At 62.5% G+C, this 18,490-nt stretch overlaps 1 protein-coding gene across 4 annotated transcripts in view; it reads right to left on the reverse strand.

The window, feature by feature from the left end:
* LOC142473384 (catenin delta-1-like) overlaps positions 1-15,983 on the reverse strand; it is a 47,624-nt gene extending 31,641 nt beyond the window's left edge. For all 4 annotated transcript variants that reach the window (XM_075580627.1, XM_075580626.1, XM_075580625.1 and 1 more), the window contains exons 1-3: positions 15,843-15,983; positions 15,446-15,573; positions 13,302-13,452 (exon numbers count right to left, since the gene is read on the reverse strand). In XM_075580627.1, coding sequence (XP_075436742.1) covers positions 13,302-13,452; positions 15,446-15,573; positions 15,843-15,945 — 382 coding nt within the window. In that variant the 5' untranslated portion in view covers positions 15,946-15,983. The remainder of the gene's footprint in view (positions 1-13,301; positions 13,453-15,445; positions 15,574-15,842) is intronic.
* Between the last annotated feature and the right edge of the window lie 2,507 nt (positions 15,984-18,490).

Below are 18,490 nucleotides of genomic sequence, written 5' to 3' on the forward strand. Positions count from 1 at the left end.
CAGTCCCAACCCCGTCCCGTCTCTTATCCCAGTCCCAACCCCGTCCCGTCTCTTATCCCAGTCCCAAACCCGTCCCGTCTCCCAGTCCCAACCCCGTCCCGTCCCTTATCCCAGTCCCAACCCCGTCTCTTATCCCAGTCCCAACCCCGTCCCGTCTCTTATCCCAGTCCCAACCCCGTCCCTTATCCCAGTCCCAACCCCGTCCCGTCTCTTATCCCAGTCCCAAACCCGTCCCGTCTCGTATCCCAGTCCCAACCCCGTCCCGTCTCGTATCCCAGTCCCAACCCCGTCCCGTCTCTTATCCCAGTCCCAACCCCGTCCCGTCTCTTATCCCAGTCCCAAACCCGTCCCGTCTCTTATCCCAGTCCCAAACCTGTCCCGTCTCCCAGTCCCAACCCCGTCCCGTCCCTTATCCCAGTCCCAACCCCGTCTCTTATCCCAGTCCCAACCCCGTCCCGTCTCTTATCCCAGTCCCAACCCCGTCCCTTATCCCAGTCCCAACCCCATCCCGTATCTTATCCCAGTCCCAAACCCGTCCCGTCTCGTATCCCAGTCCCAAACCCGTCCCGTCTCTTATCCCAGTCCCAACCCCGTCCCGTCTCTTATCCCAGTCCCAACCCCGTCCCGTCTCGTATCCCAGTCCCAACCCCGTCTCTTATCCTAGTCCCAACCCTGTCCCGTCTCGTATCCCAGTCCCAACCCCGTCCCGTCTCTTATCCCAGTCCCAACCCCGTCCCTTATCCCAGTCCCAACCCCGTCCCTTATCCCAGTCCCAACCCCGTCCCTTATCCCAGTCCCAACCCCGTCCCTTATCCCAGTCCCAACCCCGTCTCGTCTCTTATCCCAGTCCCAACCCCGTCCCGTCTCTTATCCCAGTCCCAACCCCGTCCCGTCTCTTATCCCAGTCCCAACCCCGTCCCGTCTCTTATCCCAGTCCCAACCCCGTCCCGTCTCTTATCCCAGTCCCAACCCCGTCTCTTATCCCAGTCCCAACCCCGTCCCGTCTCTTATCCCAGTCCCAACACCGTCCCTTATCCCAGTCCCAACCCCGTCCCGTCTCTTATCCCAGTCCCAAACCCGTCCCGTCTCGTATCCCAGTCCCAACCCCGTCCCGTCTCGTATCCCAGTCCCAACCCCGTCCCGTCTCTTATCCCAGTCCCAACCCCGTCCCGTCTCTTATCCCAGTCCCAAACCCGTCCCGTCTCCCAGTCCCAACCCCGTCCCGTCTCTTATCCCAGTCCCAACCCCGTCCCGTCTCGTATCCCAGTCCCAAACCCGTCCCGTCTCGTCTCCCAGTCCCAACCCCGTCCCGTCTCTTATCCCAGTCCCAACCCCGTCCCGTCTCTTATCCCAGTCCCAAACCCGTCCCGTCTCCCAGTCCCAACCCCGTCCCGTCTCTTATCCCAGTCGCAACCCCGTCCCGTCTCGTATCCCAGTCCCAAACCCGTCCCGTCTCGTCTCCCAGTCCCAACCCCGTCCCGTCTCTTATCCCAGTCCCAACCCAGTCCCGTCTCTTATCCCAGTCCCAACCCCGTCCCGTCTCTTATCCCAGTCCCAACCCCGTCCCGTCTCTTATCCCAGTCCCAAACCCGTCCCGTCTCCCAGTCCCAACCCCGTCCCGTCCCTTATCCCAGTCCCAACCCCGTCTCTTATCCCAGTCCCAACCCCGTCCCGTCTCTTATCCCAGTCCCAACCCCGTCCCTTATCCCAGTCCCAACCCCGTCCCGTCTCTTATCCCAGTCCCAAACCCGTCCCGTCTCGTATCCCAGTCCCAACCCCGTCCCGTCTCGTATCCCAGTCCCAACCCCGTCCCGTCTCTTATCCCAGTCCCAACCCCGTCCCGTCTCTTATCCCAGTCCCAAACCCGTCCCGTCTCTTATCCCAGTCCCAAACCTGTCCCGTCTCCCAGTCCCAACCCCGTCCCGTCCCTTATCCCAGTCCCAACCCCGTCTCTTATCCCAGTCCCAACCCCGTCCCGTCTCTTATCCCAGTCCCAACCCCGTCCCTTATCCCAGTCCCAACCCCATCCCGTATCTTATCCCAGTCCCAAACCCGTCCCGTCTCGTATCCCAGTCCCAAACCCGTCCCGTCTCTTATCCCAGTCCCAACCCCGTCCCGTCTCTTATCCCAGTCCCAACCCCGTCCCGTCTCGTATCCCAGTCCCAACCCCGTCTCTTATCCTAGTCCCAACCCTGTCCCGTCTCGTATCCCAGTCCCAACCCCGTCCCGTCTCTTATCCCAGTCCCAACCCCGTCCCTTATCCCAGTCCCAACCCCGTCCCTTATCCCAGTCCCAACCCCGTCCCTTATCCCAGTCCCAACCCCGTCCCTTATCCCAGTCCCAACCCCGTCTCGTCTCTTATCCCAGTCCCAACCCCGTCCCGTCTCTTATCCCAGTCCCAACCCCGTCCCGTCTCTTATCCCAGTCCCAACCCCGTCCCGTCTCTTATCCCAGTCCCAACCCCGTCCCGTCTCCCAGTCCCAACCCCGTCCCGTCTCCCAGTCCCAACCCCGTCCCGTCTCCCAGTCCCAACCCCGTCCCGTCTCCCAGTCCCAACCCCGTCCCGTCTCCCAGTCCCAACCCCGTCCCGTCCCTTATCCCAGTCCCAACCCCGTCCCTTATCCCAGTCCCAACCCCGTCCCGTCCCTTATCCCAGTCCCAACCCCGTCCCTTATCCCAGTCCCAACCCCGTCCCGTCCCTTATCCCAGTCCCAACCCCGTCTCTTATCCCAGTCCCAACCCCGTCCCGTCTCTTATCCCAGTCCCAAACCCGTCCAGTCTCGTATCCCAGTCCCAACCCCGTCCCGTCCCGTATCCCAGTCCCAAACCCGTCCAGTCTCGTATCCCAGTCCCAACCCCGTCCCGTCTCTTATCCCAGTCCCAACCCCGTCCCTTATCCCAGTCCCAACCCCGTCCCTTATCCCAGTCCCAACCCCGTCTCGTCTCTTATCCCAGTCCCAACCCCGTCTCTTATCCCAGTCCCAACCCCGTCCCGTCTCGTATCCCAGTCCCAAACCCGTCCAGTCTCGTATCCCAGTCCCAACCCCGTCTCGTCTCTTATCCCAGTCCCAACCCCGTCCCGTCCCTTATCCCAGTCCCAACCCCGTCCCGTCTCTTATCCCAGTCCCAACCCCGTCCCGTCTCTTATCCCAGTCCCAACCCCGTCCCGTCTCCCAGTCCCAACCCCGTCCCGTCTCCCAGTCCCAACCCCGTCCCGTCTCCCAGTCCCAACCCCGTCCCGTCTCCCAGTCCCAACCCCGTCCCTTATCCCAGTCCCAACCCCGTCCCTTATCCCAGTCCCAACCCCGTCCCGTCCCTTATCCCAGTCCCAACCCCGTCTCTTATCCCAGTCCCAACCCCGTCCCGTCTCTTATCCCAGTCCCAACCCCGTCCCGTCTCTTATCCCAGTCCCAAACCCGTCCCGTCTCCCAGTCCCAACCCCGTCCCGTCTCTTATCCCAGTCCCAACCCCGTCCCGTCTCGTATCCCAGTCCCAAACCCGTCCCGTCTCGTCTCCCAGTCCCAACCCCGTCCCGTCTCTTATCCCAGTCCCAACCCCGTCCCGTCTCTTATCCCAGTCCCAAACCCGTCCCGTCTCCCAGTCCCAACCCCGTCCCGTCTCTTATCCCAGTCCCAACCCCGTCCCGTCTCGTATCCCAGTCCCAAACCCGTCCCGTCTCGTCTCCCAGTCCCAACCCCGTCCCGTCTCTTATCCCAGTCCCAACCCCGTCCCGTCTCTTATCCCAGTCCCAACCCCGTCCCGTCTCTTATCCCAGTCCCAAACCCGTCCCGTCTCCCAGTCCCAACCCCGTCCCGTCCCTTTCCCAGTCCCAACCCCGTCTCTTATCCCAGTCCCAACCCCGTCCCGTCTCTTATCCCAGTCCCAACCCCGTCCCTTATCCCAGTCCCAACCCCGTCCCGTCTCTTATCCCAGTCCCAAACCCGTCCCGTCTCGTATCCCAGTCCCAACCCCGTCCCGTCTCGTATCCCAGTCCCAACCCCGTCCCGTCTCTTATCCCAGTCCCAACCCCGTCCCGTCTCTTATCCCAGTCCCAAACCCGTCCCGTCTCTTATCCCAGTCCCAAACCTGTCCCGTCTCCCAGTCCCAACCCCGTCCCGTCCCTTATCCCAGTCCCAACCCCGTCTCTTATCCCAGTCCCAACCCCGTCCCGTCTCTTATCCCAGTCCCAACCCCGTCCCTCATCCCAGTCCCAACCCCATCCCGTCTCTTATCCCAGTCCCAAACCCGTCCCGTCTCGTATCCCAGTCCCAACCCCGTCCCGTCTCTTATCCCAGTCCCAACCCCGTCCCGTCTCTTATCCCAGTCCCAACCCCGTCCCGTCTCGTATCCCAGTCCCAACCCCGTCTCTTATCCCAGTCCCAACCCTGTCCCGTCTCGTATCCCAGTCCCAACCCCGTCCCGTCTCTTATCCCAGTCCCAACCCCGTCCCTTATCCCAGTCCCAACCCCGTCCCTTATCCCAGTCCCAACCCCGTCTCGTCTCTTATCCCAGTCCCAACCCCGTCCCGTCTCTTATCCCAGTCCCAACCCCGTCCCGTCTCTTATCCCAGTCCCAACCCCGTCCCGTCTCGTATCCCAGTCCCAACCCCGTCCCGTCTCCCAGTCCCAACCCCGTCCCGTCTCCCAGTCCCAACCCCGTCCCGTCTCCCAGTCCCAACCCCGTCCCGTCTCCCAGTCCCAACCCCGTCCCGTCCCGTCCCTTATCCCAGTCCCAACCCCGTCCCTTATCCCAGTCCCAACCCCGTCCCTTATCCCAGTCCCAACCCCGTCCCGTCCCTTATCCCAGTCCCAACCCCGTCTCTTATCCCAGTCCCAACCCCGTCCCGTCTCTTATCCCAGTCCCAAACCCGTCCAGTCTCGTATCCCAGTCCCAACCCTGTCCCGTCCCGTATCCCAGTCCCAAACCCGTCCAGTCTCGTATCCCAGTCCCAACCCCGTCCCGTCTCTTATCCCAGTCCCAACCCCGTCCCTTATCCCAGTCCCAACCCCGTCCCTTATCCCAGTCCCAACCCCGTCTCGTCTCTTATCCCAATCCCAACCCCGTCTCTTATCCCAGTCCCAACCCCGTCCCGTCTCGTATCCCAGTCCCAAACCCGTCCAGTCTCGTATCCCAGTCCCAACCCTGTCCCGTCCCGTATCCCAGTCCCAAACCCGTCCAGTCTCGTATCCCAGTCCCAACCCCGTCCCGTCTCTTATCCCAGTCCCAACCCCGTCCCTTATCCCAGTCCCAACCCCGTCCCTTATCCCAGTCCCAACCCCGTCTCGTCTGTTATCCCAGTCCCAACCCCGTCTCTTATCCCAGTCCCAACCCCGTCCCGTCTCGTATCCCAGTCCCAAACCCGTCCAGTCTCGTATCCCAGTCCCAACCCCGTCTCGTCTCTTATCCCAGTCCCAACCCCGTCCCGTCTCTTATCCCAGTCCCAACCCCGTCCCGTCTCTTATCCCAGTCCCAACCCCGTCCCGTCTCTTATCCCAGTCCCAACCCCGTCCCGTCTCGTATCCCAGTCCCAACCCCGTCTCTTATCCCAGTCCCAACCCTGTCCCGTCTCGTATCCCAGTCCCAACCCCGTCCCGTCTCTTATCCCAGTCCCAACCCCGTCCCTTATCCCAGTCCCAACCCCGTCCCTTATCCCAGTCCCAACCCCGTCTCGTCTCTTATCCCAGTCCCAACCCCGTCCCGTCTCTTATCCCAGTCCCAACCCCGTCCCGTCTCTTATCCCAGTCCCAACCCCGTCCCGTCTCTTATCCCAGTCCCAACCCCGTCCCGTCTCCCAGTCCCAACCCCGTCCCGTCTCCCAGTCCCAACCCCGTCCCGTCTCCCAGTCCCAACCCCGTCCCGTCCCGTCCCTTATCCCAGTCCCAACCCCGTCCCTTATCCCAGTCCCAACCCCGTCCCTTATCCCAGTCCCAACCCCGTCCCGTCCCTTATCCCAGTCCCAACCCCGTCTCTTATCCCAGTCCCAACCCCGTCCCGTCTCTTATCCCAGTCCCAAACCCGTCCAGTCTCGTATCCCAGTCCCAACCCTGTCCCGTCCCGTATCCCAGTCCCAAACCCGTCCAGTCTCGTATCCCAGTCCCAACCCCGTCCCGTCTCTTATCCCAGTCCCAACCCCGTCCCTTATCCCAGTCCCAACCCCGTCCCTTATCCCAGTCCCAACCCCGTCTCGTCTCTTATCCCAGTCCCAACCCCGTCTCTTATCCCAGTCCCAACCCCGTCCCGTCTCGTATCCCAGTCCCAAACCCGTCCAGTCTCGTATCCCAGTCCCAACCCTGTCCCGTCCCGTATCCCAGTCCCAAACCCGTCCAGTCTCGTATCCCAGTCCCAACCCCGTCCCGTCTCTTATCCCAGTCCCAACCCCGTCCCGTCTCTTATCCCAGTCCCAACCCCGTCCCTTATCCCAGTCCCAACCCCGTCCCTTATCCCAGTCCCAACCCCGTCTCGTCTGTTATCCCAGTCCCAACCCCGTCTCTTATCCCAGTCCCAACCCCGTCCCGTCTCGTATCCCAGTCCCAAACCCGTCCAGTCTCGTATCCCAGTCCCAACCCCGTCTCGTCTCTTATCCCAGTCCCAATCCCGTCCCTTATCCCAGTCCCAACCCCGTCCCGTCTCTTATCCCAGTCCCAACCCCGTCCCGTCTCTTATCCCAGTCCCAACCCTGTCCCGTCTCTTATCCCAGTCCCAACCCCGTCCCTTATCCCAGTCCCAACCCCGTCCCTTATCCCAGTCCCAACCCCGTCTCGTCTGTTATCCCAGTCCCAACCCCGTCTCTTATCCCAGTCCCAACCCCGTCCCGTCTCGTATCCCAGTCCCAAACCCGTCCAGTCTCGTATCCCAGTCCCAACCCCGTCTCGTCTCTTATCCCAGTCCCAACCCCGTCCCGTCTCTTATCCCAGTCCCAACCCCGTCCCGTCTCTTATCCCAGTCCCAACCCCGTCCCGTCTCCCAGTCCCAACCCCGTCCCGTCTCCCAGTCCCAACCCCGTCCCGTCTCCCAGTCACAACCCCGTCCCGTCTCCCAGTCCCAACCCCGTCCCGTCCCTTATCCCAGTCCCAACCCCGTCCCTTATCCCAGTCCCAACCCCGTCCCGTCCCTTATCCCAGTCCCAACCCCGTCTCTTATCCCAGTCCCAACCCCGTCCCGTCTCTTATCCCAGTCCCAACCCCGTCCCTTATCCCAGTCCCAACCCCGTCCCGTCTCTTATCCCAGTCCCAAACCCGTCCCGTCTCTTATCCCAGTCCCAACCCCGTCCCGTCTCTTATCCCAGTCCCAAACCCGTCCCGTCTCCCAGTCCCAACCCCGTCCCGTCCCTTATCCCAGTCCCAACCCCGTCCCGTCTCTTATCCCAGTCCCAACCCCGTCCCTTATCCCAGTCCCAACCCCGTCCCGTCTCTTATCCCAGTCCCAAACCCGTCCAGTCTCGTATCCCAGTCCCAACCCCGTCCCGTCTCGTCTCCCAGTCCCAACCCCGTCCCGTCCCGTATCCCAGTCCCAAACCCGTCCAGTCTCGTCTCCCAGTCCCAACCCCGTCTCGTCTCTTATCCCAGTCCCAACTCCGTCTCTTATCCCAGTCCCAACCCCGTCCCGTCTCGTATCCCAGTCCCAAACCCGTCCAGTCTCGTATCCCAGTCCCAACCCCGTCTCGTCTCTTATCCCAGTCCCAACCCCGTCCCGTCTCTTATCCCAGTCCCAACCCCGTCCCGTCTCTTATCCCAGTCCCAACCCCGTCCCTTATCCCAGTCCCAACCCCGTCCCGTCTCTTATCCCAGTCCCAAACCCGTCCAGTCTCGTATCCCAGTCCCAACCCCGTCCCGTCTCGTCTCCCAGTCCCAACCCCGTCCCGTCCCGTATCCCAGTCCCAAACCCGTCCAGTCTCGTCTCCCAGTCCCAACCCCGTCTCGTCTCTTATCCCAGTCCCAACTCCGTCTCTTATCCCAGTCCCAACCCCGTCCCGTCTCGTATCCCAGTCCCAAACCCGTCCAGTCTCGTATCCCAGTCCCAACCCCGTCTCGTCTCTTATCCCAGTCCCAACCCCGTCCCGTCTCTTATCCCAGTCCCAACCCCATCCCGTCTCCCAGTCCCAACCCCGTCCCGTCTCCCAGTCCCAACCCCGTCCCTTATCCCAGTCCCAACCCCGTCCCTTATCCCAGTCCCAACCCCGTCCCGTCCCTTATCCCAGTCCCAACCCCGTCTCTTATCCCAGTCCCAACCCCGTCCCGTCTCTTATCCCAGTCCCAACCCCGTCCCTTATCCCAGTCCCAACCCCGTCCCCTCTTATCCCAGTCCCAAACCCGTCCCGTCTCGTATCCCAGTCCCAACCCCGTCCCGTCTCGTATCCCAGTCCCAACCCCGTCCCGTCTCTTATCCCAGTCCCAACCCCGTCCCTTATCCCAGTCCCAAACCCGTCCCGTCTCTTATCCCAGTCCCAAACCTGTCCCGTCTCCCAGTCCCAACCCCGTCCCGTCCCTTATCCCAGTCCCAACCCCGTCTCTTATCCCAGTCCCAACCCCGTCCCGTCTCTTATCCCAGTCCCAACCCCGTCCCTTATCCCAGTCCCAACCCCCTCCCGTCTCTTATCCCAGTCCCAAACCCGTCCCGTCTCGTATCCCAGTCCCAACCCCGTCCCGTCTCTTATCCCAGTCCCAACCCCGTCCCGTCTCTTATCCCAGTCCCAACCCCGTCCCGTCTCTTATCCCAGTCCCAAACCCGTCCCGTCTCCCAGTCCCAACCCCGTCCCGTCTCTTATCCCAGTCCCAACCCCGTCCCGTCCCGTATCCCAGTCCCAAACCCGTCCCGTCTCGTCTCCCAGTCCCAACCCCGTCCCGTCTCTTATCCCAGTCCCAACCCCGTCCCGTCTCGTATCCCAGTCCCAAACCCGTCCCGTCTCGTCTCCCAGTCCCAACCCCGTCCCGTCTCTTATCCCAGTCCCAACCCCGTCCCGTCTCTTATCCCAGTCCCAAACCCGTCCCGTCTCCCAGTCCCAACCCCGTCCCGTCTCTTATCCCAGTCCCAACCCCGTCCCGTCTCTTATCCCAGTCCCAAACCCGTCCCGTCTCGTCTCCCAGTCCCAACCCCGTCCCGTCTCTTATCCCAGTCCCAACCCCGTCCCGTCTCTTATCCCAGTCCCAACCCCGTCTCTTATCCCAGTCCCAACCCCGTCCCGTCTCTTATCCCAGTCCCAACCCCGTCCCTTATCCCAGTCCCAACCCCGTCCCGTCTCTTATCCCAGTCCCAAACCCGTCCCGTCTCGTATCCCAGTCCCAACCCCGTCCCGTCTCGTATCCCAGTCCCAACCCCGTCCCGTCTCTTATCCCAGTCCCAACCCCGTCCCGTCTCTTATCCCAGTCCCAAACCCGTCCCGTCTCCCAGTCCCAACCCCGTCCCGTCTCTTATCCCAGTCCCAACCCCGTCCCGTCCCGTATCCCAGTCCCAAACCCGTCCCGTCTCGTCTCCCAGTCCCAACCCCGTCCCTTATCCCAGTCCCAACCCCGTCCCGTCTCTTATCCCAGTCCCAACCCCGTCCCGTCTCTTATCCCAGTCCCAACCCCGTCCCGTCTCGTATCCCAGTCCCAAACCCGTCCCGTCTCGTCTCCCAGTCCCAACCCCGTCCCGTCTCTTATCCCAGTCCCAACCCCGTCCCGTCTCTTATCCCAGTCCCAAACCCGTCCCGTCTCCCAGTCCCAACCCCGTCCCGTCTCTTATCCCAGTCCCAACCCCGTCCCGTCTCTTATCCCAGTCCCAAACCCGTCCCGTCTCTTATCCCAGTCCCAACCCCGTCCAGTCTCTTATCCCAGTCCCAACCCCGTCCCGTCTCTTATCCCAGTCCCAACCCCGTCTCTTATCCCAGTCCCAACCCCGTCCCGTCTCTTATCCCAGTCCCAACCCCGTCCCTTATCCCAGTCCCAACCCCATCCCGTCTCTTATCCCAGTCCCAAACCCGTCCCGTCTCGTATCCCAGTCCAAACCCCGTCCCATCTCGTATCCCAGTCCCAACCCCGTCCCGTCTCTTATCCCAGTCCCAACCCCGTCCCGTCTCTTATCCCAGTCCCAAACCCGTCCCGTCTCCCAGTCCCAACCCCGTCCCGTCTCTTATCCCAGTCCCAACCCCGTCCCGTCTCGTATCCCAGTCCCAAACCCGTCCAGTCTCGTATCCCAGTCCCAACCCCGTCTCGTCTCTTATCCCAGTCCCAACCCCGTCCCGTCTCTTATCCCAGTCCCAACCCCGTCCCGTCTCTTATCCCAGTCCCAACCCCGTCCCTTATCCCAGTCCCAACCCCGTCCCGTCTCTTATCCCAGTCCCAAACCCGTCCAGTCTCGTATCCCAGTCCCAACCCCGTCCCGTCTCGTCTCCCAGTCCCAACCCCGTCCCGTCCCGTATCCCAGTCCCAAACCCGTCCAGTCTCGTCTCCCAGTCCCAACCCCGTCTCGTCTCTTATCCCAGTCCCAACTCCGTCTCTTATCCCAGTCCCAACCCCGTCCCGTCTCGTATCCCAGTCCCAAACCCGTCCAGTCTCGTATCCCAGTCCCAACCCCGTCTCGTCTCTTATCCCAGTCCCAACCCCGTCCCGTCTCTTATCCCAGTCCCAACCCCATCCCGTCTCCCAGTCCCAACCCCGTCCCTTATCCCAGTCCCAACCCCGTCCCTTATCCCAGTCCCAACCCCGTCCCTTATCCCAGTCCCAACCCCGTCCCGTCCCTTATCCCAGTCCCAACCCCGTCTCTTATCCCAGTCCCAACCCCGTCCCGTCTCTTATCCCAGTCCCAACCCCGTCCCTTATCCCAGTCCCAACCCCGTCCCCTCTTATCCCAGTCCCAAACCCGTCCCGTCTCGTATCCCAGTCCCAACCCCGTCCCGTCTCGTATCCCAGTCCCAACCCCGTCCCGTCTCTTATCCCAGTCCCAACCCCGTCCCTTATCCCAGTCCCAAACCCGTCCCGTCTCTTATCCCAGTCCCAAACCTGTCCCGTCTCCCAGTCCCAACCCCGTCCCGTCCCTTATCCCAGTCCCAACCCCGTCTCTTATCCCAGTCCCAACCCCGTCCCGTCTCTTATCCCAGTCCCAACCCCGTCCCTTATCCCAGTCCCAACCCCCTCCCGTCTCTTATCCCAGTCCCAAACCCGTCCCGTCTCGTATCCCAGTCCCAACCCCGTCCCGTCTCTTATCCCAGTCCCAACCCCGTCCCGTCTCTTATCCCAGTCCCAACCCCGTCCCGTCTCTTATCCCAGTCCCAAACCCGTCCCGTCTCCCAGTCCCAACCCCGTCCCGTCTCTTATCCCAGTCCCAACCCCGTCCCGTCCCGTATCCCAGTCCCAAACCCGTCCCGTCTCGTCTCCCAGTCCCAACCCCGTCCCGTCTCTTATCCCAGTCCCAACCCCGTCCCGTCTCGTATCCCAGTCCCAAACCCGTCCCGTCTCGTCTCCCAGTCCCAACCCCGTCCCGTCTCTTATCCCAGTCCCAACCCCGTCCCGTCTCTTATCCCAGTCCCAAACCCGTCCCGTCTCCCAGTCCCAACCCCGTCCCGTCTCTTATCCAGTCCCAACCCCGTCCCGTCTCTTATCCCAGTCCAAACCCGTCCCGTCTCGTCTCCCAGTCCCAACCCCGTCCCGTCTCTTATCCCAGTCCCAACCCCGTCCCGTCTCTTATCCCAGTCCCAACCCCGTCTCTTATCCCAGTCCCAACCCCGTCCCGTCTCTTATCCCAGTCCCAACCCCGTCCCTTATCCCAGTCCCAACCCCGTCCCGTCTCTTATCCCAGTCCCAAACCCGTCCCGTCTCGTATCCCAGTCCCAACCCCGTCCCGTCTCGTATCCCAGTCCCAACCCCGTCCCGTCTCTTATCCCAGTCCCAACCCCGTCCCGTCTCTTATCCCAGTCCCAAACCCGTCCCGTCTCCCAGTCCCAACCCCGTCCCGTCTCTTATCCCAGTCCCAACCCCGTCCCGTCCCGTATCCCAGTCCCAAACCCGTCCCGTCTCGTCTCCCAGTCCCAACCCCGTCCCGTCTCTTATCCCAGTCCCAACCCCGTCCCGTCTCGTATCCCAGTCCCAAACCCGTCCCGTCTCGTCTCCCAGTCCCAACCCCCGTCCCTTATCCCAGTCCCAACCCCGTCCCGTCTCTATCCCAGTCCCAAACCCGTCCCGTCTCCCAGTCCCAACCCCGTCCGTCTCTTATCCCAGTCCCAACCCCGTCCCGTCTCTTATCCCAGTCCCAAACCCGTCCCGTCTCTTATCCCAGTCCCAACCCCGTCCAGTCTCTTATCCCAGTCCCAACCCCGTCCCGTCTCTTATCCCAGTCCCAACCCCGTCTCTTATCCCAGTCCCAACCCCGTCCCGTCTCTTATCCCAGTCCCAACCCGTCCCTTATCCCAGTCCCAACCCCATCCCGTCTCTTATCCCAGTCCCAAACCCGTCCCGTCTCGTATCCCAGTCCCAACCCCGTCCCATCTCGTATCCCAGTCCCAACCCCCGTCCCGTCTCTTATCCCAGTCCCAACCCCGTCCCGTCTCTTATCCCAGTCCCAAACCCGTCCCGTCTCCCAGTCCCAACCCCGTCCCGTCTCTTATCCCAGTCCCAACCCCGTCCCGTCTCGTATCCCAGTCCCAAACCCGTCCCGTCTCCCAGTCCCAACCCCGTCTCTTATCCCAGTCCCAACCCCGTCCCGTCTCTTATCCCAGTCCCAAACCCGTCCCGTCTCCCAGTCCCAACCCCGTCCCGTCTCCCAGTCCCAACCCCGTCCCGTCTCGTATCCCAGTCCCAAACCCGTCCCGTCTCGTCTCCAGTCCCAACCCCGTCCCGTCTCTTATCCCAGTCCCAACCCCGTCCCGTCTCTTATCCCAGTCCCAACCCCGTCCCGTCTCTTATCCCAGTCCCAAACCCGTCCCGTCTCCCAGTCCCAACCCCGTCCCGTCTCTTATCCCGTCCCAACCCCGTCCCGTCTCTTATCCCCGTCCCAACCCCGTCCCTTATCCCCGTCCCAACCCCGTCCCGTCTCTTATCCCCGTCCCGTCCCTTATCCCAGTCCCAACCCCGTCCCTTATCCCAGTCCCAACCCCGTCTCGTCTCCCAGTCCCAACCCCGTCCCGTCTTTTATCCCAGTCCCAAACCCGTCCCGTATTGTCTCACCCACCCCGTCCCGTCGTTGGGGGGATTTGATACGCCAGTATCATGCCCCCTTCACCCCCGCGGAATCATGCCGCCCTGCAAAGCGGCATCACCCCCTCACACCGCCTAGCAGCATCATGCCCGCCCTCTCCCGGGTATCATACCCACCCAACCCCGGTCATCTCACGATCAGCTCCCGGTTGCGGTCATCTCCACACAGGTTGCGCAGGGCCCCACACACGGCGCGTACCACACGCTCACTCTCGTGGGTCAGGTGATCAGCGAGAGATGAAAGACCCTTCTCCTGCCGGACAGCAGCACGGATACAGCGGCCATACTGCAAGAGCGCACAGCGACGAGTTAGGCCGGGGGAGAGGAGACGCCCGCACCAGAGCACAGCGCCGCACAACGCCGCACAACGTTACACAGCGCCGCACAACGCCGCACAACGTTACACAGCGCCGCACAACGCCCGCACAACGTTACACAGCGCCGCACAGCGCCGCACAACGTTACACAGCGCCGCACAACGTTACACAGCGCCGCACAACGCCGCAGATCGCTCACACAACGCCGCAGATCGTCACACAGCGCTGCACATCGTCGCACAGCGCCGCAGATCGTCACACAGCGCCCGCACAATGCCGCAGATCGTCACACAGCGCCGCACAATGCGCAGATCGTCACACAGCGCCGCACAACGCCGCAGATCGTCACACAGCGCCGCACAACGCCGCAGATCGTCACACAGCGCCGCAGATCGTCACACAACGCCGCAGATCGTCACACATCGTCGCACAACGCCGCAGATCGTCACACAGCGCCGCACAATGCCGCAGATCGTCACACAGCGCCGCACAATGCCGCAGATCGTCACACAGCGCCGCACAACGCCGCAGATCGTCACACAGCGCCGCAGATCGTCACACAGCGCCGCAGATCGTCACACAGCGCCGCACAACGCCGCAGATCGTCACACAGCGCCGCACAATGCCGCAGATCGTCACACAGCGCCGCACAACGCCGCAGATCGTCACACAGCGCCGCACAATGCCGCAGATCGTCACACAGCGCCGCACAACGCCGCAGATCGTCACACAGCGCCGCACAACGCCGCAGATCGTCACACAGCGCCGCACAACGCCGCAGATCGTCACACAGCGCCGCACAATGCCGCAGATCGTCACACAGCGCCGCAGATCGTCACACAGCGCCGCAGATCCTCACACAGCGCCCAGCCCCGCCGCAGATCGTCACACAGCGCCGCAGATCGTCACACAGCGCCGCAGATCGTCACACAGCGCCGCAGATCGTCACACAGCGCCGCAGATCGTCACACAGCGCCGCACAACGCCGCAGATCGTCACACAGCGCCGCAGATCGTCACACAGCGCCGCACAACGCCGCAGATCGTCACACAGCGCCGCACAATGCCGCAGATCGTCACACAGCGCCGCACAACGCCGCAGATCGTCACACAGCGCCGCAGATCGTCACACAGCGCCGCAGATCGTCACACAGCGCCGCACAACGCCGCAGATCGTCACACAGCGCCGCAGATCGTCACACAGCGCCGCAGATCGTCACACAGCGCCGCAGATCGTCACACAGCGCCGCAGATCGTCACACAGCGCCGCAGATCGTCACACAGCGCCGCACAACGCAGCAGATCGTCACACAGCGCCGCACAATGCCGCAGATCGTCACACAGCGCCGCAGATCGTCACACAGCGCCGCACAATGCCGGGCAAGGATCGTCACACAGCGCCGCAGATCGTCACACAGCGCCGCAGATCGTCACACAGCGCCGCAGATCGTCACACAGCGCCGCAGATCGTCACACAGCGCCGCAGATCGTCACACAGCGCCGCACACGCCGCAGATCGTCACACAGCGCCGCAGATCGTCACACAGCGCCGCACAACGCCGCAGATCGTCACACAGCGCCGCACAATGCCGCAGATCGTCACACAGCGCCGCACAACGCCGCAGATCGTCACACAACGCCGCAGATCGTCACACAGCGCCGCACAACGCCGCAGATCGTCACACAGCGCCGCAGATCGTCACACAGCGCCGCAGATCGTCACACAGCGCCGCAACAATGCCGCAGATCGTCACACAGCGCCGCACAACGCCGCAGATCGTCACACAGCGCCACGCGCAGATCGTCACACAGCGCCGCAGATCGTCACACAGCGCCGCAGATCGTCACACAGCGCCGCAGATCGTCACAGCGCCGCAGATCGTCACACAGCGCCGCAGATCGGCACACAGCGCCGCAGATCGTCACACAGCGCCGCAGATCGTCACACAGCGCGCACACTCACAGTCCAGCTCCCAGCGCACAGATTCTGCAGAGCTCCGGCTGCAGCTTCCAGGACGGCCGGAGCGCGAGACAGTTTCACAAGGGACACGTAGAGACGCACCAACTGCGGCTGGAAGAGAAGCTCATAACCTGCGAGAGGGAGAGGGAGAGGGTGGGGGAAGGGAGAGAGAGAGAGGGAGAGGATGAGAGAGGGGGGAGGAGGGAGAGAGGGGGGAGAGAGGGGGGGGGAGGGGGGGGGGAGAGAGGGGGGAGAGAGGCGGGGAGGGGGGGGGGGGGAGAGAGGGGGGGAGGAGGGAGAGAGGGGGGAGAGAGGGGGGGGAGGGACGACGACAGGAGTGTGTATTAGACACCTATAATAAAAGGGTGGGGAAGGGGGCCCTCAGGTGACTGATCCTCACCCTGTGCCGGGGTCGTTCTCTTAGGGAAATCCACAGTGTCCGCGGCCGTCTCTTCTGAAGCTTTTTTACCTGAGCAGAAACGGGAGAAAAACAGAATTAACATTCTTACTGAGAACCGACGTTCTGAACATCCAGTCTGTTTCCTCCTCCCCCACCCTACACCGCTTCCTACTCTCCTCCTCCCACCCTACACCGCTTCCTAACTCTCCTCCTCCCACCCTACACCGCTTCCTAACTCTCCTCCTCCCCCCCATCCCACACCGCTTCCTAACTCTCCTCCTCCCACCTACACCGCTTCCTAACTCTCCTCCTCCCGCCCTACACCGCTTCCTAACTCTCCTCCCACACTACACCGCTTCCTAACTCTCCTCCTCCCATCCTACACCGCTTCCCAACTCTCCTCCTCCCCCCACCCTACACCGCTTCCTAACTCTCCTCTCCCGCCCTACACCGCTTCCTAACTCTCCTCCCCACACTACACCGCTTCCTAACTCCTCCTCCTCCCGCCCTACAACCGCTTCCTAACTCTCCTCCTCCCCACCCTACACCGCTTCCTAACTCTCCTCCTCCCATCCTACACCGCTTCCTACTCTCCTCCTCCCACCCTACACCGCTTCCTAACTCTCCTCCACCCACCCAACACCGCTTCCTAACTCTCCTCCTCCCATCATACACCGCTTCCCAACTCTCCTCCTCCCACCCCCTACACCGCTTCCTAACTCTCCTCCTCCCATCCTACAACCGCTTCCTAACTCTCCTCCTCCCGCCCTACACCGCTTCCTAACTCTCCTCCTCCCCACACCGCTTCCTAACTCCTCCTCCTCCCATCCCACACCGCTTCCTAACTCTCCTCCTCCCACCCTACACCGCTTCCTAACTCTCCTCCTCCCGCCCTACACCGCTTCCTAACTCTCCTCCTCCCATCCTACACCGCTTCCTAACTCTCCTCCCTCCACCCTACACCGCTTCCTAACTCTCCTCCTCCCACCCCTACACGCTTCCTAACTCTCCTCCTCCCACCCTACACCGCTTCCTAACTCTCCTCCTCCCACCCCTACACCGCTTCCAAACTCTCCTCCTCCCATCCTACACCGCTTCCTAACTCTCCTCCTCCCATCCTACACCGCTTCCTAACTCTCCTCCTCCCACCCCACACCTCTTCCCAACTCTCCTCCTCCCACCCTACACCGCTTCCTAACTCTCCTCCTCCCATCCTACACCGCGTCCTAACTCTCCTCCTCCCACCCTACACCGCTCCCTAACTCTCCTCCTCCCATCCCACACCGCTCCCTAACTCTCCTCCTCCCACCCCACACCGCTTCCTAACTCTCCTCCTCCCGCCCTACACCGCTTCCTAACTCTCCTCCTCCTACACCGCTTCCTAACTCTCCTCCTCCCACCCACACCGCTCCCTAACTCTCCTCCTCCCATCCCACACCGCTTCCTAACTCTCCCTCCTCCCACCCTACACCGCTTCCTAACTCTCCTCCTCCTCCCATCCCACAACCGCTTCCTAACTCTCCTCCTCCCCACCCACAACCGCTTCCCAACTCTCCTCCTCCCCATCCCACACCGCTTCCTAACTCTCCTCCTCCCACCCTACACCGCTTCCTAACTCTCCTCCTCCCACCCCACACCGCTTCCTAACTCTCCCTCCTCCCATCCCCACACCGCTTCCTAACTCTCCTCCTCCCATCCTACACCGCTTCCTAACTCTCCTCCTCCCACCCCACACCTCTTCCCAACTCTCCTCCTCCCATCCTACACCGCTTCCTAACTCTCTCCTCCCCACCCCACACCTCTTCCCAACTCTCCTCCTCCCATCCTACACCGCTTCCTAACTCCCCTTCTCCCCACCCACACCGCTCCCTAACTCTCCTCCTCCCACCCCTACACCGCTTCCTAACTCTCCTCCTACACCGCTTCCTAACTCTCCTCCTCCCATCCCACACCGCTTCCTAACCTCTCCTCCTCCCACACCGCTTCCTAACTCTCCTCCTCCCACCCTACACCGCTTCCTAACTCTCCTCCTCCCATCCTACACCGCTTCCTAACTCTCCTCCTCCACTCCCACACCGCTTCCTAACTCTCCTCCTCCCACACAGCTTCCTAACTCTCCTCCCTCCAATCCTACACCGCTTCCTAACTCTCCTCCTCCCACCCCAACACCGCTTCCCAACTCTCCTCCCTCCCATCCTCACACCGCTTCCTAACTCTCCTCCTCCACCCCACACCGCTTCCCAACTCTCCTCCTCCCACCCTACACCGCTTCCTAACTCTCCTCCTGCCTTCCTACACCGCTTCCCAACTCTCCTCCTCCCACCCTACCACCGCTTCCTAACTCTCCTCCTACACCGCTTCCTAACTCTCCTCCTCCCACCCTACACCGCTTCCTAACTATCCTCCTCCCATCCTACACCGCTTCCTAAACTCTCCTCCTCCCATCCTACACTGCTTCCTAACTCTCCTCCTCCCACCCACACCGCTTCCTACTCTCCTCCTCCCACCCTACACCGCTTCCTAACTCTCCTCCTCCCATCCTACAACCGCTTCCTAACTCTCCTCCTCCCACCATACACCGCTTCCTAACTCTCCTCCTCCCATCCTACACCGCTTCCCAACTCTCCTCCTCCCATCCCACACCGCTT

Source organism: Ascaphus truei (genome assembly GCF_040206685.1).
Source record: "Ascaphus truei isolate aAscTru1 chromosome 8 unlocalized genomic scaffold, aAscTru1.hap1 SUPER_8_unloc_1, whole genome shotgun sequence".
Taxonomy (NCBI): Eukaryota; Metazoa; Chordata; class Amphibia; order Anura; family Ascaphidae; genus Ascaphus; species Ascaphus truei.